This window comes from Elephas maximus, chromosome 10 (genome assembly GCF_024166365.1).
Source record: "Elephas maximus indicus isolate mEleMax1 chromosome 10, mEleMax1 primary haplotype, whole genome shotgun sequence".
Classification (NCBI taxonomy): domain Eukaryota; kingdom Metazoa; phylum Chordata; class Mammalia; order Proboscidea; family Elephantidae; genus Elephas; species Elephas maximus.
In genome coordinates this window covers 57,544,672-57,564,896 of record NC_064828.1, presented here as the reverse complement: position 1 = coordinate 57,564,896, position 20,225 = coordinate 57,544,672, and the positions used below count along the sequence as shown (strand labels likewise).

Sequence of the window (20,225 nt, the reverse complement as noted above, 5' to 3'; positions counted from 1 at the left end):
CATTAATGACCTGGCCCTCTCCAGTCACACCCCGCTACTTGCCTTTGTACTTTATATTTCTGTAGTACTCAACTGGAAGGCACTGTGTTAGGTATGCTGTATGTACAATCCTGGCAGTTAAGTATTATTTTACCCAGCTGCCAATCAATGACATCGTATATCCATCTCCGATCCTTGGCTTAGTATTTTAATTCCAAAACTCTACCCACCCTACTCTGGAACTCTGCCCCAACCATGATGAGGCTCACATGATCTACATCTGACACTAATGGTCTTGTTAACTTTTTTTTTTTTTTTTAAAGGCAGGGGGCAGCAGAGATTTGAACTGGTGAAGTGTTTTCTATCACCATCTATTCTAACAGATCTAAGGCTTTTTACAATAATAATACCATCAATAACTTCCAGCACTAATAATTAATCCCCAAAATACTCTTTAACAATATGTTTACTCCACAAAATACTTTTAAACAAAATTATTACCTGACAATAAGCATAGTTTCCAAGTGCTTTATGAGCTTCATCAACAACCAGACACTTTATTTCAGCAGCAGGACAAGCTCCTCTAGAAAGGTCATTTACCATGACCTGAGGCGTAAGAAAAAGGACTCTCTTATTGCGCCATATGTCCTTCCTGGTGAAAGCTTGAGTAGATCCTGTAAATAAAAGTGACATGCTACATTCTAAACTCCAGTCTATTATCTGTAAAATATAAATAATCTGGCATATTTTCACACTGCATGTGTTCTTGGCAATCTGCTTTCAAGACAACAATTTGACAATTCAACAGAACACTGTATTTTTAAGTTCTGGCGTGGTACAAATGTCAAAGTTGGCTCTTGCCTAAGGCCACAACTAGAGTGCTTTTAAAGAATTCCTACAAAATGGCATAATACTTGAAGAGAAGTAAATTCTTCTACTGGGAAATTTTTCTTGGAAAGCCAGAAAACGTCATATTCACTTACCCATGGGGTATACACGCATAATCGATTCAAAATGCTCTAGATGACAGCCTACACAAATTCTCTAAAGATTAAATAAAGCAACCCTATTCACCAGGACTGGACTTGTTACAATGCAAGTAGATGTTGTTTTAAGGAAGGGAGGGTAAAATGGCCATTCTGTGATTTGGGGGCTATTCCACAGGGTCAGAGATATCTCTACCTCTATTTCTATCAGAACACGTGCTTTCCCCTGAGTTACCCAGTTCTTAACTCCAAATTAGTCTCTGTTTTTAAGATACCTGTCATTTCGGCCATGTGGGACTGCGGTATACCCATTACTCGGTAGCAAGCTTCGATCTGCTGTGCCACCAGGGGTTTCGTGGGAGCCATGAAGACCACCTTGCCGGAAGGGAACCAGCGGTAGAAATTGTACATGACCACGGAGGCAATAAAGGTCTTGCCCAGCCCGGTGGGCAAACAGACCAGCGTGTTGCAGAACAGAGCGGTCCGGGCGATATGCAGCTGGTAGTCCCGCACCGGGCAGTTGGTTGGGTAAATCCACACGGCGCCCGCTGACTTGCAGAACCCGCCATCCTTTAGACTCAGCTGCCTCTCAGCCTCATACACCGCGACCAGAAGCACATCATCGTCCGACTCCGGCTGAGCCTCCGCAGCCTCTGCCGGTGCAGGGAAACGCGACTTGGAGGTGCCAGGGCTCTGAGGCCGCTCAGTTCCGGAGCTGCGACCCGAAGCATCGACAGATCGGGAGACGCTTGAGCCCCACGTCTGGAAAAGCGTTCTTTGCCGTCCGCTCATTACGCCGATGGCCACCAAACGCTTTGCTCAGGCACCGGTAGCTGCAGCAGCTCAACGGCCACCGTTTCGATCCCCATCGGTTTCCTTCGCGCAAAACTGTGGAACGAGAAGGCGGGACTGCAGCCAGTTCATCGGCTTGAAAATGCCGCCCCTAACTTCGGATTGGGAATATGATTGGCTGGCTATACGGAAATCCTCGTGGCCTTCCCGGAGACGGATGCGCGCAGTTGAGGAGTTGCCCTAAATTTGGTCCCCTTTTTAATGTATTCATTGACTCTAGTTTTGAGTTCCGCTTCTAAACAATAGGTGTCCGGGCGTCATTACTAACGTGATGTCGTTTAAAATGATAAATGACCTTGAAATCCCGGGACAATGAAAGACCTATAATTTTATACAATTAATGTTACTGATCGTCTAAGGCGCCTTCGTTCTTATTGATTGTATTTTTAAATCAGAAGATGAAGCGAAGGGCAAAGGCATATATAGATAGAATTAAGTAATTCCTCTTCTTTATCCAGACTGAGAAAACAAAAGGCCCGGTCTCATTCTCCCAGCATAAGAAGTGACAACCCATTATTTTAATTTTTTATTGTTAAAAGAGAATTGAATTTGGTCTGGTCCTGTTATTCGTTCGAAAATGCGGGGGAAAAAAAAAAAGCGAAGGAGCCTTACGTTTTATCAGATAAATAACAAAGCGTCAGTGTGCTCTTACTCCATTTTAGCAATAGCTCGGTACCTCAATGTGGATACAATTCCCGGCTTCTCCACACTACACCTGGCGACTTTGAACAGCCTCTGTAAATTTGTTTCTTCGGGCATTGAAGAAAAGTATGGGGTCGAAATGGACTCGATTTTTTATACACACATCATGGGGTTGTTCTGAGCATCAATAATACCATTTTCATCACCATCAGCTGCAAGCGGCATCCTCCACTTATCGAGAATAGAAGTGATAGCCTGCGTGCAGTCTCTTTACATTTTTAAATTTAATTCAAGTTCCTAAACTTGCGTTTAGATATGCTGTTTCGCGTGTTGGGGGTGGGGCTGGAGGAGCACGTCGTATTTTAGTTTCCTTTGTGAGACCTTCGGAATATACATTGGAATAGATTTCACAGCAGTGGGTTTGGCTTCTTTAATAACCTGATTGACAAGTACTGAGCCAATTCAGATATGAATTTTTAGGCTGGAACTAAAAGAGATTAAGAGTCTGAATGCTGTTTTCTTGAAACAGTTACAGACTGGACTTCCAAAGGCATTGCAGCCCGCTGGTAATAAACAACGGTGGGTAAAAGCGACTAACTATCACCACCACAAGAGGTCGCCCCACAACCGATCCAATTAAAATTAGATGACGTTTCATAGTCTTCAGCTACGTCACAGGCTACAGATACCTCGGCTGGTTTTACCCGGAGCCAACAAAGAAGCCCTCATAGCGCAGCCTTGACGTCACTCAAGGACAGGACCCAATCCCGCTTGGTAACTCAGTGACCCCGCCCCCTAGGTCTCCGCGCGAGGTCCACGCCCCGCCCCAGGGGCGGTGCGATGCCCAGCCAGGCGGGCTAGCTCAGTAGAGCAGAGGCAGCGGGGGAAGATGGCGGCGGACGTTCCACAGCGAGCATGGACCGTGGAGCAACTGCGCAGCGAGCAACTGCCCAAGAAGGATATTATCAAGTTTCTGCAGAGTCATGGTTCAGATTCGGTACCAGAGACGTCGGGGCGTCAGGGCTGGTTTTGCGGAGGGACTACTCACCCCCCCCACCCCGAGATGCCCGTACCTTCTGCCTTCCTCGGTGCCCCCGCCCTCCTCCTCGCGCGGCCGGTGGTCTGGAAGGCTGCGGCGGCCTTGCTTGCAGTTGGGACCTGTACTGCGGTCCCTTAGGCTGGTGTGATTTGGGCGGGACGATTAGCTTTGTCTCCTGGGGCACACAGGCTGCTATCAGGGAGTTAGAGCCTCACGGGGATACTTGAGTGGGTGGAGGCCGTGAAAAATGGAACAGGGGAAATATTACGGCTGGAGGTTGGGGCCCGAGGACAAGGGATTTGGATGAAACCCCCTGGGAGTAGGCTGTGGGCTTCTAGGAAAATAGGAAGGGATATCAGTATTTGTATGGTAATGGTGTGTGCCATGTGCTTTTTTAAATTTGCCAAATACTATGTGTGATTTTTTAAAACCCGTGGGTTCGGTTTTGAATCCTTTTTTTTTGGAGCTCTCGTGGCGCTGTGGTTAAGAGCTCGGCTGCTGACCCAAAGGGCAGTTCGAATCCATCAGCTGCTCTTTGGAAACCCTATGGGGCAGTTTCTGCTCTGTCCTAGCGGGTCGCTATGAGTCGGAATCGACTCGACCGCAGCGGGTTTCGGTTTTGTTCGTTTCCTCTTTTATTTAGGGGGGAGTTAATGCACATTTCTTACTCAGTTGTCTCCCATTGTTACAAGCACGCAAACAAAAAAAAAAAATTGATTTGGCGTTCTTCATGGTAAAAACGCGCAGCATTTTTCAGCGGTCTCCATCTTAACTACCCGTTCCGTAGTCACAAATTATTTTTTTCAGACGTGATTTTTTTTTTGTCGGAAATTAAGATTTTATTATACCTCTCTTGTACAAGATACTCAGCGGCATCCTTTACTCATCAGAAATACAAGCAGCGGCTTGCGTGTGCTTTCTCTAAATTTTTAGGTTTTCTAAGCTTACATTTAAAGTAATTTTTCAATTGTTTCTAGGTTCTTGTTTGCAGGGGAGGGAGGTTGTAATTTACTTCCAGTGGTGGTGGGTGGGTGGGTCATGAAGGAGAGAGAAACTCCAGCTTTCATTTCCATAATCCTGAGTAATTTTTTTGGCATCTGTCTCTTAAATTAATTCAGCAAATGTTTATACAGCGTTCGCTATGGCAATAACTGACAGTGTTTGACAAAACCGAGTGCAAAAAGAAAGGCCAGGAATCTTAAACATTTTAATGGGGTTATTTTAATTTATATTTCAGCTGGTACAACAGAATAGAGTAGGCATATCATTAACATTTAACGCCTTAAAATTGCTTTATTCATGAAATTCATATAAAAAATAATCTAATATAAAACTGACCCAACCAGAAAACCAAACCCAGTGCCGTCGAGTCAATTCTGACTCATAGCGACCCTATAGGACAGAGTAGAACTGCCCCACAGAGTTTCCAAGGAGCACCTGGTGGATTCAAACTGCCAACCCTTGGGTTAGCAGCTGTAGCACTTAACCACTAGGCCACCAGGGTTTCCAAAACTGACCCACGTGGGAAAATTTCAAGAGACTTGCATTATCAAGAGGAGCCCTGGCGGTGCTGTGGTTAAGAGCTTGGCTGCTAAATCTAAAGCTTGGCAGTTGGAATCCACCAGCTGCTCCTTGGAAACCCTGTGGGGCAGTTCTACTCTGTCATGGTCACTATGAGTCAGAATTGACTCGAGAGCAAAGGGTTTGGTTTTTGCATTATCAGAATATTTTATAATGTTTTAAATGCATACTCTCCAGTGTTCACTGAGACACTGATGATTATCAGTCAGCGTTTGATGATGATTATTTTATTGGTTACGAGGTATCAAAGAAATGCTTGTATTTGGCATATTTTTCTGGAACCTTGCTAAAGAAATCAAAGGCATTCCAAAGCAACTAATTACTTCTGTTTAACCAACTTTCTCTCTTTCCCAACCAGCCCTTATTATTTTGAAAACTTCTCTAAGAATGATTGTGAGAAAAAGGAGAAAATAAATACAATAATAATGTTAGAAAAAATGCTTTATAAAAAGCTTAGAAGATGCCAAAGGACAACTTTGAGAAAGTAACAAAACGAGGAATCAAGCAAGGACAATGCAGAAAAGGAAGTGGAATAAAATAAGAGGGAAACAAGTTATTAAAGAAAATCCACAAGTTACATGATTTTGTTGATTCCGACTCATAGCAACCCCATAGCAGTAGAACTGCCACATAGGGTTTTTCTAGGCTGTAATCTTTACGGGAGCAGATGATCAGGTCTTTTTTCCCCCATGGAGCCTCCGGGTAAGCTTGAACCACCAATGTTTTGGTTAGCTGCCCAGCGCTTAACCATCGTGCCACCAGGACTCCTTGAAAATATTATAACTTGATATTTCAGTAGTAGTTCGGCATCCATCTGCCAGCTTATATCTGAGAGAACTGAAATTCTGTTACTTTTGAGTTATTAAATATTAATCATAATAGTGTTTACTGAGCTCTTACTATGTGACGGGCTCTACGCTAAACAACACAAAATGGGTTATTGCATTTTATCCTTGTAACAACCCTGATAAAATGCTGTTAGTAAATCTTCCATGACAGATAAGAAAAGCGGTTCCTTAGGAAAGCCAAGTTCTTGCCTAGGGTCACACAAATGGATTTTAACCCAGGTGGTCTTTCACAACCCATATGTTTAGCCACCATGCTATAACATTGTGGAACAGTGCTTCCAAATCTGCCAAGAATGGGGTACAGTTAGGGGGAGAAAACTATACCCCACATGGCTGGAGGCTCCCAGGGCCAGGGTCAGGTAGCCTCCTGCCATGAGCAGCTTCCTCCAGTCACCACAGTGTGCTTGCTATACAAATGTTCTTTTCCGTGATGGGGAAAGGGTTAGGATGCACTAGTGTGATACCTACATATTACTACTACACTTCTGTATGAGTCTTACCCAATATTTTTTCAAGCTTCCTGGAAAAAAAAAACTTTTTTTAATAGAGTGTAAATTATAGTTTTTTTTTTTTTTCATTTCTTCTTCAGTAGTAGTACTATTTAAAATGCTAACATGAAAAAGTCATTTTCTAATTTTAGACCTTTCTTAAGAGAAATTATTTTCTCTAAGCAGTTTTCTTTATAGTTTCTTGCAGAACATAAGCTATTAGGAAACATTAAAAATGTGGCTAAGACAGCTAACAAGGAACATCTGGTTACAGCTTATAACCATCTTTTTGAAACTAAGGTAAGTATTGTTAAATTTTAGATTTGTTATTCCCAAGAAGAATTATTTTTGTTTTTTTTTTTTAACTGTAATCATAAATGGACTGGCTATCAAATCTAGCGAGGCTGATCAGCAACATGGCAGAATGGATATTTTGAAAGGGGCCAGATTTTTAAAAATAATTCAGTAGTAGCTTAAATTGAGATGATTATGGTACTGAAAAGTTATAAATCCATTATTTTGACTGGTATTACCATATTAAGCATTTACACTGCATATTAAAAAATAAGCTCCATAAAGTCTGGTTTAGTTTTAGGTTGAGCCTTTAAAAAAACAATTTTAGGAAATTATCCAATGTTTGTTCACTGTGAAATGACCATCTTCCACAGAAAATTTTCTGATTTGGGATATATGTTACTAGATTTTGTCAAGTCAACTATATTATTTAGAAACTATTAATTTTTCTGATTATAAAAAACTACTGTTTTTAAATAGGATACAGTACATAATTCTGCCACCTAGAAATGAACATATTAAACATTTCAGAATATTTTCTCTGAATGCTTTCCATGCATATATTTGTTTAAATGGTTGAGATTTTACTGTAGTTAGACCTTTCTATTGATTTTCACTTAATGTGTGGTTACTTTGCTGTTCTGGATAGTAGTGTGTTGAATAACGGCATACTTTTTTTTCCCCTGAGTTTCAAATTATTTTTTGAACATATATTTGTATAAGTAGAATTATTTTTTAAATTTTAACGCCTCTAACTAAATTGTATTCCAAAGAGACTGAATCAGTTTATACAACAAGTAGACATACGATCATTTATACTAGCACTTCTGGCTAAGATGGCCTTTCTAAATGTCATGGTTCTCATTTCAGAATTCGTATTGTAAGATGGTTTGAGGGCCATAATTTACTGATAAAATTTTTTAACATAAAGTTCTTCATTTGTTTTTAGCAAGTTTCCTTAGGCCACTTATTTACATTTGATTTTTGTTGCCTGTATGTGTAGTGCAAATTCATTTGAGAAGTTGAAAACCTAGAGGTGTCTCCTAGTTTTCTGCCCATTGTATACATGATGAGTGTGAGAATATTTTCCTTACAGCGTTTCAAAGGTACTGAAAGTATAAATAAGGTGTCAGAGCAGGTGAAAAATGTGAAGGTTAATGATGACAAACCCAAAGAAACCAAGTCTGAAGAGACTCTGGAAGAGGTTTGTATATAATTTTTTTTTTTCTCATGTGAATTTTATAAATAGTATTTGCTTTACATAGTGGGGGGTTGGTTAGTAGGGCCCCATTCACAGTGACCCAAACACTGATTGGAGTTTGTCATTGCCGTTAGGTGCACTGGAGCCAAAAAAAAAAAAACTTTACAGTTAGTAGAAATAGCTCTGAGTTAATATTGTCTGAGTCTGGGCCAGACTCTTCTGAGCTTCAAAGCTTTTTTAAGGTCTTGATTCTATAGCCAGGTTGGACTGAGTAAAAGAAGCTTCCCTTTTGATTATTTTTAGCTTTTTCTCTAATGTACACAGCATCCGTGGCAATAGACATACTCCAGGCCTGGCTGCAACCTAGGTTTTATATTTTGATACAAACATTGAAAAAAAAGATACAAGTAATGAGGATAGCCTTAGTAAAGCTAACTTGACTATAACCTTGCCGTTTGTTCTGTATCTGGCCAACCAAGTTTACTAATTTCTAGTGGTCTTAGACTCAGTAATAATAGTCTTTAGTTTTTATAAAGAGGTGTAGCCTATTGATGAAGGTATAGCATTTGGGTATTTGTGGACAGAGTATAAGTTCAAGTATAGAATTGTCGTTTGCTGCTGTCAAGTTAGCCCCTGACTCACGGCAACCACATGCCCAGCATATAACACTGCCTGATCTTGCACTATCCTCATTATTGGTTGGGGATCAGATCATTGTGATCCATAAGGTTTTCATTGGCTCATTTTTGGAAGGTGATTTCCAGGCTTTTCTTCCCAGTCTGTCTTAGTCTAGAAGCTCTGAAACCTGTTCAACATCATAGCAATACGCATAGATGGGTAGTGGCTGAGAATTGAACCCTGGTCTCCCACATGAAAGGTGAGAATTTTACCACTGAATCACCATTGCCCCATAGATGTGGTATATGAGTAAAGCTAGTTAATCTGCATAATCTTTTTCCCCTCAGACTGCTGGGTGGGTTCAAGCTGCCACCTTTCAGGTTCACCACCAGGGCTCCTTAAAAATGTTAATATGACTTGATAATTCGGTAGCATGGCATCCATCTGCCCACTTGAATTTGAGAGAAATCAAATTTTCTTGTTTTGAGTCATCAAATATATTATTAAAGTTAGTTAATGTTACTGAGTTCTCACTGTGTGACAGGCTCTATGCTAAACAAGTGAAATTGGGGTGTCAGGGAAAAAGTTAATGCTTAATTACTTTTGTAATGCAGTAAAACTTGTGAAAGCTGGAACCTGTATAAGGCAGAAACCTATCAGAGAAGGAAAACTCAAATATTTTTCACTAATAGAGAGTGATAGAAAAGTGGTAAGGCTGCACCCTGTCAGAGGCAGAAAACTTGCAAGACTTGGTAAAAGGATGCAATCCCACCAAGTTCTGGCTCTCGCAGGTTTCACTGTACATTGTACTCAAGCTGTAGGTATGACTTTCTTTTGATTTAGAGAAGCAGTCTGGCTTTAGTTCAAAGCACCAATCCATTAGACTATAAATCCAGACTCCATTACCTTTTAGCTGTGTGCCCTATCCAAGCCTTTACTTTATCAAAGATGGGGAAAAGATTGCCATAACTGATAAAAGAAAAAGACTGGCATACCATGTGTGCTAACCTAACATACGCGCTTGAGAAGGGAGTAAAGTGGTTAAGAGCATGGGCTGTATATCCAACCATCAATTTGTACCTGGTTTCCAATCCTGTACAGCCACTTCGGAACTGTAAATAGGTTACTTAACCACGCTATCCTGTTTTTCTGTTTCCTTGTCCATAAAACAGAGATGATAACAGTAGTACCTACCTCATAAGGTTTGTATTAGAATTCATTGTAAAGCATTTGAAATAGTGCCTGGTACACAGGAGGTGCTCAGTAGGTGTTAACTATCTTAATTATTAGCATCAATAGGCATTAACTATTGTTACTCCCATTAATATTTGAGGCATACTGGAAAGAGCAGAAGCTTAGGATTCAGACAGACCTAAGTCTGAATTCATTCTTTACTACTCCCTAGTTATGTTGCATGAATTCCCTGAACAATCTCTGCAAAATTCAAGTAGGTGATGCCTTCAGAAGATTTTGGTCAAGTGGGATATGTATTAAGTGACTGGCAAATAATAGGTGTTTAATAGTATCTCTTCCTTTTGCTTTACTTTTTAAATGTTTTTTAGCGTAAAATTCTGTGCATTGTTAAGTTTGATCACATAATGAGCGAAATATATCAATCAGATGTTAACTAATTAATGAAATTTCTTTATATATTACTGGTTTTTAATGAGGCACTATTCAGTTAGGGGCAGTATCTAGAATTACTTTTTTCTGGGAGTACAAACAAGAGTAAATAGAAGATATGTTTAGGACTACAGCTCCAGAAGAGACTTTTCCAAAAGAAAACATGTGTCACATAATAAAACAGTTGAATATTGAGAATTAGTTTTTTGTCTTTTACCCACTTGAAAAATAAGTGACTTTAAAAATGTATAACTGGAAAAAAAAAATGTATAACTGTCAAATCAGTTTTGAATGTTCTTAGTCCAGAGACCTTTAATAAGAAATGTTTTAAATATTCTTAGTGAAGTCGTGTATTTCTTTAACCTTTGCTTTAATGAAAATATTTGTATTAAGACTGTTCTCATCAAAGTATAATCAAGTAATCCTTTAAAGAATACCTTACGAGAAAGTGAAATGCTATGAGTGGTATAATTTACAGTCTATCCTACAGGGAAGATGACTTTATGATAAGATTACACAGGATAGTATGACCTTGTTGAGATTATCCCAGTGCATATTTTGTTTCTATACCCAGAATTAATTTCCAGCTGAAATCACAGGAGATTGAAATATTACATTAGAATAAATCAGAACACCAATTTATTGCTTTCTGTGAGTATTCATTTGGGCTGAGGAATACATATTCTCCCGTGTAAGAAAATCTGTGTAAGAAATCGATGAATTCATTCAGCTAACCACTCAATATTTCTTACACCAAGGTTGACATTTAATGACATCTTGACCAGGTAATTCTTTGTTGGGGGCTACCATGGTGGCACAATGGTTAAGTGCTCAGTTCAAGCCCACCGGCTCAGTGGAAGAAAAGACCTGGCCATCTGCCCCTATAAAGATCAGAGCCTAGAAAACCTTATGGGGCAGTTCTACTCTTGTCTTATAGGGGCGCTGTGAATTGGAATCAGCTTGAGGGCAAATGATGCAATGCTATACATTGTAGGATGTTTAGTAGCATCCACCTTCCTGCCCCCTGCAGGTTATGATGGCGAAAAATGTGTCCAGGCAGTACTAAAATATCTCTTGGAAGTAAAAATGCCCTAATGAAAACCACTGTTATAAACCTTACAGTTCAAAAATTGCAACATATGTGACACATGCTCTAACAGAAGCTGGTAGGAGGTGGGAGCAGAGACACAGAACAGAGTAGTGGCCAGCTCTATCTAAGAGGTCTTGGAAGAGATTGGTGTTCGAAAAGGGACAGAATTCTACACAGATGTCAGGATCCTGTATGGCAGAGGCCTTTGAGCATAAAACTGTGAGCAATAATTACCAAGATTACTCCAGCAGCAGAGTGGAGGACTGACTAAAGGGATATACTATGTGCCCAGAGGTAAGACTTTTTACAAGCCTTGGAAAGAGATGAAATCCTGAACCAAGGAAGTAAATGTGAACAAAAATCTACATGATTTAAGAACCCATTAGAACTAGATCAGGAATAAAGAAAACTCTCTCTCTCTTTCTAAGCTCTGGAGTCAAAGAGATTTGGATTCCTTGATATCCAGCAGCCACACCTTGTTACTTGTTTTCTGAAACTTAGGAACTCAATGCAGATTTAGATAATGCAAACCCCTCCCTGCCTGCATTCAAGGTACAAATAGATAAGAAGGGTTACTTTTACATTTTTTACATTTGCTTCCCAAGGGGCTTGGTAGACCATCTTTTCTATGTTAGCATACTTTCTTTGCATATATGAATTATTACTGATATACAATACTCTTTACTTTTTTTTTTTTTTTTTAAGGCCCTGATCCCCAAACCTAACCCATTGCCATCGAGTCGATTCCATCTCATAGCAACCCCATAAGACAGAGTAGAGCTGCCCCATAGGGTTTCCAAGGAGCAGCTGGTGGATTCAAACTACTGACCTTTGGTTAGCACCCAAGCTCTTCACCACTGTGCCACCAGGTCTCCAAGGCCCTGATAATCCTGCTGTTTTCTAGGGAATATGCCTCTCATGGCAACTTCTGTAGATAATTTCATATATGTGTGAACTCATTTAATTGTTCGGAGGGAGGAAATGTCACTATTGATTGTAATTGGATATAATGAATTATCTAGTAATACCAATTTTTGGTGTTGAAACAACTAAAATCTTTGACGAAATATTACAATGCTTTATATAACACCTTATGATTTCATAGGAATTAAATAATTCTAACCTTGAGGAAGGATTGAATTCATTTTATGGTTTGTTGAATAACGAACAGACTCTTGTCAAAATAACTTTTATTTCCAGTGAAGCTGAAACTTAAAATTGGATATGGACAAGCTACCAATATTCTCATCACTGACTTGAGATAGTAAATTTAACTCAGAGCTGTGAACCAGAGACAAAAGATTGTCACCAGATTCGTCAGCTCTCTCCTACCTGACTTAGCCCACAGCTCTGTAGGTGTCTCTTTTTCATCACTCTAAAAGAAATACATGAGGTACTAACTCTGTATATGCCGTTCCTGGTTTGTTTCTAGGGTCCACCAAAATACACAAAATCTGTTCTTAAAAAGGGAGATAAAACCAACTTTCCCAAAAAGGGAGATGTTGTTCACTGTTGGTATACAGGAACACTACAGGATGGGACTGTTTTTGATACTAATATTCAAACAAGTAAGTCTGCATGTAATCTTTTCAACTTAAAAACAGTACAGAATATTTCTGTGGTAGACAGATGAGTGGTTGACAGTACCTTTTTATTGGCTGTCACCTACTTTTTTACTGAAGTCTTTTACACATATGATTTACTTGGAAGAGGTCTTCAGTTCATTGTTTATTGACTGGGTAACTAAAGACCTCTAGCTTGTTGGAAAGCAAAAATTAGAGCAGCTTAGTCTAAACTAAGCTTCCTGAAGTGAGGCTTTAGTATTTTCACATAAAAGAATAGTGTGCTATTTTAGATGTAAAATTATTTTTTACATCTAGAACTTTCTTTGTAAATTACCCAGCATTTGGAATTTCTTTTCATATAATACATGGTATTGTAAACTCTGAAGTAAACTTGAATACCTAAATCTTTTTATTTTTCCACTAGAACTTAATTTCTTAATAAAGATTAAGGTCTATCATTAATTCTAAGGAAAATCTGTTTTGCAGGTTCAAAGAAGAAGAAAAATGCCAAGCCTTTAAGTTTTAAGGTTGGAGTTGGCAAAGTAATCAGAGGAGTAAGTATAGAATGACAGTAGAACATGTGTTGTGGTATGGTGTTGTGGAGAGTTTGTTCGTGCTTTCATTATGTCCCCAATTCCTAATCTTTGGATTCTGACAAATCAGGTTCTATTATCTGCCAGCTGTATGATCTCTAAGTTCAGTTCTCTGGGCCTCAGTTTCCCTATTTATAAAACATGAATGGTGCTGCTTATTTAAAAAGTTAAATAAGCATAAAGATTATTTCATTTAAAATAATTAAATATTTCAAATTATTTAAAAGATTAAATAAGCATAATTTAAAGCCCCTAATATAGTAAAAAGAGACACAAATATTAGTTCCTTCCATGCCTACCTTTTTTATTTACTTTTTCTTCATGAAGTAATTCTTCGTCAGAATGTTTGCCTTACTAAATTTGTCTTTAAGAGTCTTGTAAAATGTTAAATAGCCGTTGAACCACATGTAGATAGGGAAAGGTAAATTATCTATTCTACCAAAATGATAGAGATAGAAGTTCATTCTGTGGCCTCTCACCTCCCACAATCTAGACTCAAACACCAGAAACTCTTCCAAATATAAGCATGCTTTTGGTAGTATAGTGGTAAGAGCTCAGCTGCTAACCAAAATGTTGGCAGTTTGAATCCACCAGCTGCTCCATGGAAACCCTATGGGGCAGTTCTGCCCTCTCCTATAGGGTAACTATGAGTCAGAAATGACTTAGAGCAACGAGTTTGGTTTTTATAACTGATTTGCATACTGGTAAATCTAGTCAACCATATTCTTAATTTCAAATATGTGACCGGTCTATCTCAGCATAATTTTCTACTATTTTTGGATTAACTACCCATAGATAGCTTTTAATATTTTATGAAATTAAATAGTCAAATATTTCAAAGTAACTTTTTATTTTTGTAGTTCAGAATGAGAGTTTATACAACTTGTTTCTCATTAAACAATTAGTACACATATTGTGACATTGGTTGCCAACCACACAACATCAGCATAATTTCCTAATTATGCCCTAAGCTTTATGAGATTGCTGTATTCCAACAGGGTATATATTAGGAATGCATTCTGTATCCTTTCGTCTCAATGATTATTAACTATTCTTGGTGACTGGCTTTAAGATCCAAATTTGGGGAAAAAATGGAGAGGTAACTCAGAAGCCTCTGTCGTTTCATCTTACATACCAGTCATGTTCCCACTATTATATAAGTTTGATAATCTTGAATCAGTTTTACTTCATAGTTGGTTCTTATAAAAGTAAACTTTTAAGTATGTACTATGATGTAACAGTATAATAAATATTTTATTATGGTGCTTATGACAAACTGGTTTCTGTAATGTATAGTATGTTACAGTTTACAGAAGTGCTTTTGCACATTATATCATTTGAGAAGTTTGGCTACTACACTGAAAAAGTATTGTTTAATATATATCCTTATTTTTTCCATTGAGACCAAAGATACAAAGACTCATTGAAGAAAATACCTTAGGATGTAATGAAATGCAGTAACACACTTTTTTCTATATAATCTTGACTGTTTTCTAGTATTGCATGTATTTTTTCAAAAAAATCATGGTTTTTATGTTCTTGTCCTTAGTGGGATGAAGCACTCCTTACTATGAGTAAGGGAGAAAAGGCTCGACTAGAGATTGAACCTGAATGGGCTTATGGGAAGAAAGGACAGCCTGATGCCAAGTATCCTTTTTCCTTTGTAATGAATGAAAAAAACACTAACATAGTAGCTGAAGGTTCCGAAAGATGCCATCTAGGCTAACCTCTTGATCAAGAATCCTGTCCAAACTAGTCTTCCTGACATTTAGATGCTTTTGTGTCAACAACTCCGTGAATACGCAATAGTTAGTATTTTCTAATAGTACAGGTATTCAAACTTGAGCTGGATTCTTCTTCCTTTTATCTTTTATTCAAGCTCTTTTCATTTTTAGGAAACCCTGGTGGCATAGTGGTTAAGTGCTACTTAAGGTCTGCAGTTCAAATCCACCAGGCAGTCCTTGGAAACTCCATTGGGCAGTTCTGCTCTGTCCTGTAGGGTCACTGTGAGTCAGAATCAATTTGACGGCAATGGGTTTTTTTTTTTTTTTCTTTCATTTTTTAAGACCTAAACTGTGAAGTTTTAAGCTCTCATCTTTGAAAGGCAATACTTACTGTATGAAGGGTTTACTTCATTAAGAAGCCCTATACAAACAACTGTAGCAATAGTATTAGAATGGAAGTATGAGTCATGATAATTTTATGCTACAGTGTAATTTCAGACTATTAACTGTAGATAGTCAAAGCTTAGAAAAGGAACACATGTTGGGGATTACTAGTTGTGAAACAAAAGGTGACCCCGTGACCAACATTGTTACTGGTTGCCATCCAGTCGATTCCGATTCATGGGGACCCCATGTGTTAGCGTAAACTGCTCAGTAGTGTTCTCTTGACTGTAACCTTAACAAAAGCAGACCATCAATACTGTAATTCTGTGGTATTGCTTGGTGTGTTTGAACCGCCAACTTTTACATTAGCAGCCGAGTACAAACCATGTGCACCACCTAGGGACCTAAGACCAACAATTTGAGATTACTGCTAATGACAATATTTATGTGGATCTAAGGTTTGTGAACTTTTTTTTAAAAAAAAGCAATGTTGTTTGCTATAGAGATTTAATAATCCCTTCAGAAAGTGTGAGGTAGCAATAGTAAGTATAAAACATCTTTTCTATTTCTGCATTGAGATTTTAAGATTAATAAACTAACTCCAAGACCAACCCAGTCGGTCAAGTGGGAAGATAGTTTATAACTTGTTGGCTTTCATTCCCATTGGAATAGTTGGACCAATTAGAATAAGTTTTTTGATTTGATTTTAATTTTGGAAGGTCTCTTTGTAGTCTTATCAGTTAAGATTCATTGGGGATATAATTCAGCCCCCTTTAGTCTGTCAAAATCAGATGGTCAGTTACAGCTCCCTTTCTTTCACGAAGCATCCCAAGACTTTCTGATGTGCATAAATCACATCCTTCTCTGAACATCTTCAGATTCCCAGTAAGTTTCATGTACTGCCTTACATGGATTTTGATTTAACGTAGGATATATACTCAGCTATACTTAAGTCATTCATGTGTGTTTGTTCTTGGAGTACTAAGTAGCAGTCTTCATTAAGTGGAGATTAATTTGGGAGTATTAGTGAGGCCTTCAGGTGGAGGATTTCCCTAGTTCGAGCTCAGCTTACCTAGTAGTCAGCCTGTACTGATAGGTTATGATCTCCATTTTCCGCTAAAGGAAATGCAGAGGTGCTTTTGAGAATCTCTAGACTAGTATTTATTATCCTCTGATCCGGTGTGCAAATTTTAGCCTAAGGATGTGGTGGTGGAGGGGTAGTTTTTGTTTATCAGATTTACCTTGACATCCTAACAGAATTCCACCAAATGCAAAACTCATTTTTGAAGTGGAATTAGTGGATATTGATTGAAATAGCAAGGCTTCAGGTCTAAAGACAACACAGCAACAATGATAAAACTTGGCCTTGAGGAAACTTATGTAACTAATTAGAGCTGGTTACTATTGTGTTTAATGGGGGAGTCACCTGGTAAATTCAAGGAGTTAAAACCTTGTTTACTTGATCTCCCAACTCTGGATAAATGTAATCCCTTATTATAAATCCTTGAAGTCTAAAATATTTTACTGCAGCTGTGTAAAATATTGGTCAAAGAGAACTGATTTTCCTTTTACCTTGTGTTGTAAAGTAAAAGGCTCGATACAGATTTATCCACTGTCTTGATGTGTGATTTGTTTGGTGGTAACAAATGTTCTGATCATGGACCATATCAGAGCAGAGAGTAACTCATAATAATATTGTCTGGATTAAGGATTTGCTGTGGATATGCATCTTAAAATCTTTAAAATATTTCTGTATACTGACAAAAGCATAAAGCTTGAGGGAAAATATAAAATTTAAAACATCTAAGAGATTTTGGCATTAATAGCCTGAATTTAGGAAAAGTACACTTCAAAACCTAATAATGGTAAATATAAAGTTACTATTAGTTGATTTCCCCCAAAAAATAAATTCATCAACAGTTACTGGATAAGTCTTCAGTTTTATTACAAAAATGTGGATGATCAGTTTGATCAAAATGAAAGCTTGCTCACAAGTTTTACATGAATATTCTAAATACAAAGTCTCCTGAAACAACAATGTACTTTCAAGTTGATTTTCATTTTTTTAAGGGATGCAAACATTCCATCTTCTCATTTATAATCTCTATACCAAGGCATAGTATTTTAATAGTGTACCTTTTCTGCAATTCTAGATCCAAGTTCACAAGATAATTGAAACACGCAGACAAACCCATTGTCAGCAAAGGTTAAAAATCAGTTTTTTTTACAGAGGAGGTAAATCCTTAATAAGCAGCCCTTGTGTTTTCAGAATCTTATACTACACTGACATAACTTCCAGTCAGTTTTTTTCCTACCCTTAAGGCTACAAAACTCTGTTGCAAATGCATTCAAAATTATTCTAGACCACTTAATGCAAAAATCAAAAAAATAGTTCTCCAATAAAAAGTAAATTTTATAAATGGTAGGAAATAGTATCTGTGGTAATTTACTAAGTGACGTTTTCCCTATTACTAAACGAACCATGTTACACAGAAACAGGGAAGACAAGTTATCAAATATGACAAGCTTATACTATGTTTACATCCCTCGCTTAAAAAAAAATTTTTTCACACTTTTGACACACTCCATCTGAAATATACATCTTCCCATCAGGTTGGAGGAGGAGGATAATACTGTCCATAATTCCAAGGATTCTGATAATTGTACTGAAAGGAAAAAGCAAGCATGTTAGCATACCAGAACTATGAATATATAATTAAAGCAGGTATTTTTAAGAAAATAAGCTGTATTCACTGCTTAAATTTTAAAGACTGAACCACAAAAGACAACAGGCATAGAGTGTATTCTATAATCTGAAACAAAATTTTTTTTCTTTCTTTTAAAAAAAAAAGTAATTTATGTTCCTAGTATCTATGAGCAAAACAATTCTGTTATGTGGACTCACCTGATACCATGCACTGTAGTTATATGCAGCTTGATTTGCCTGTAAATCACCATCAATCATCTGTGTTGATGATGATGTTGTATCTTCTGTGTGTGCTTTCTTTTCCTCTGGTTCTTCTGATCTATAAATAAAAAATCAAAACGGAAACTTTTAAAACTCCCACAGATACGTACTTTAACAAATGACTGTCATCTGTGTCCGTGTCTTTTACTGATGTTCTTCTTAACCACTCAAATTAGGATGTTAAAGTCAGTAAATCCTCATTCACATCATAAAAATGAAGTTATCTAAGTTTTACAACCTAAAGGTGACATTTAAAAATATTTATCTTTAAAGGTATTTACTTAATGCCTTCTTTTAAGCATCCTTGATTGAGCAAGAACTTACATACCCATTTTCTGCCTTCCTTTTTAAAGAATCCTGTTCTTTCAGGAGTGTTTGATGTTCGTCATAAGCATTCAGAAGCCTGAGAAGAAAAAAATCATCTGGAATATACAAAAACCAAACTGTTGAAACCACATACCTTCCCCCTCCAACCTTCCATTCTCTGTCCATATATCCCTGGGGCTCCAGGAATACAGGCCTGACCAATTACAGTTATATACCCCCAACTAGGGATTATTTCAGTGGTGAGTATATGACTCAAACCAGGACATTTAGTGAGTCCCAGGCCTCCTGACTGAGCTACTGGAAGAGAGGTCTGTTCGTTGTATGTTAGTTGGCTGATCATTTCTGCCACCTGGGGAGAGCCTGCCTAAGAACCATCTATCACACAACTAAGACAGTAACCTTCCTATCGATTTTTTGTGCTTTTTGTCCTGTGAAACCATGAATCCTGACACACTATAATTTGTCTACGTTTGAGATCTCATTTAACAATAGCTAGCCAAGTCACCTAACACCAGTTAGCATAAAAAAGTGTATTTAAACTTTGGCCAAGTGATAAACTGAATTAGAGCTACCATAAACTGAAATACAATTTGTTTTCATTGCTTAAAAAAGGTAATTTTTAATAAATTAAAAAAATTCTTACTTGATACATGTATTGCCTCAGCTCGAACTTTAAAAACAGCATGTCACTTGAAGTCAAAATGTGAATTTAAAATTATGGTAATTTTGTTTTCCTTTTACCACCTTTTGAAATACCTTTGTAAAGATATTATTTTTATAGAAATGAGGATGGTATTTTATATGCATATGCTAAACTTACTTTCCTGGGCACCCTGCATATGTAACTACTTACTGGTTACCAGTAGTATTCATTCCCAAAAGCTCAAAGGGCTATAAAATTAACACCAGTAGCCTCAGGTTGTAAAAAGCCCCAGTGGTGCAATGGTTTAAGTGTCCCACTGTTAACCAAAAGATCAATGGTTCTAACCCAACCAGCAGCTCCACAGGAGAGAAGACATGGCGATCTGCCCCGTGAAGATTATAGCCTAGGAAACCCTATGGGGTAGTTCTACTCTGTCATAGGTTCACTATGTTCCGGAATCCACTGCATGGCACACAACCACCACTGCCTCCGGGCTGAGTGTTTACTATGCATCAAGCATTTCGCATGGACTAATCTCATTTAAACCTTGCAACAACTGTGTGGGGCAGGTGATAAGAGCCTGATCTTCACATAGCAAAACGTAATTTGCCAAAGTGAAATATACAAAACTAGGCCAGTGAAGAAACTAAGATTTAAGCCTATGTTTATCTGACCCCAAAGTCAATTCTTACAAATTCATTATACTGCCTACCTAGATCTCTAAGAAGTCTCGTTTATTTTTCCTTTTTTTTAATTTCAACAATCTTAGTCCTGATACTC

The 20,225-nt window shown here is 38.0% G+C and overlaps 3 protein-coding genes across 11 annotated transcripts in view; 1 reads left to right on the top strand and 2 right to left on the bottom strand.

Annotated features, from left to right (window-relative positions):
• The window catches only part of FANCM (FA complementation group M), a 66,387-nt gene extending 64,491 nt beyond the window's left edge, over positions 1-1,896 (bottom strand). For all 3 annotated transcript variants that reach the window (XR_007519039.1, XM_049899208.1, XM_049899209.1), the window contains exons 1-2: positions 1,241-1,896; positions 481-653 (exon numbers count right to left, since the gene is read on the bottom strand). Coding sequence is in view for 2 of the 3 variants with exons in the window: in XM_049899208.1 (XP_049755165.1) it covers positions 481-653; positions 1,241-1,757 (690 nt within the window). In the remaining variant the exon portion in view is untranslated. The remainder of the gene's footprint in view (positions 1-480; positions 654-1,240) is intronic.
• A 1,406-nt stretch (positions 1,897-3,302) lies between these two features.
• FKBP3 (FKBP prolyl isomerase 3) lies at positions 3,303-17,428 on the top strand. Of its 2 annotated transcripts, XM_049899225.1 has the most exons (7): positions 3,306-3,456; positions 6,614-6,715; positions 7,806-7,913; positions 12,674-12,809; positions 13,293-13,360; positions 14,949-15,046; positions 16,765-17,428. In XM_049899225.1, exons 1-7 carry the CDS (start codon positions 3,349-3,351, stop codon positions 16,817-16,819), a joined length of 675 nt encoding a protein of 224 aa, XP_049755182.1. In that variant the 5' UTR covers positions 3,306-3,348; the 3' UTR covers positions 16,820-17,428. The 2 variants fall into 2 exon arrangements, with proteins under 2 accessions (XP_049755183.1, XP_049755182.1); XM_049899226.1 differs by lacking the exon at positions 7,806-7,913 and having other exon boundaries at positions 3,303-3,456.
• A 42-nt stretch (positions 17,429-17,470) lies between these two features.
• Positions 17,471-20,225, bottom strand: part of PRPF39 (pre-mRNA processing factor 39) — a 41,512-nt gene continuing 38,757 nt past the window's right edge. For all 6 annotated transcript variants that reach the window (XM_049899213.1, XM_049899214.1, XM_049899216.1 and 3 more), the window contains 3 exons: positions 18,804-18,878; positions 18,413-18,533; positions 17,471-18,173 (listed from right to left, as the gene is read on the bottom strand). In XM_049899213.1, coding sequence (XP_049755170.1) covers positions 18,117-18,173; positions 18,413-18,533; positions 18,804-18,878 — 253 coding nt within the window. In that variant the 3' untranslated portion in view covers positions 17,471-18,116. The remainder of the gene's footprint in view (positions 18,174-18,412; positions 18,534-18,803; positions 18,879-20,225) is intronic.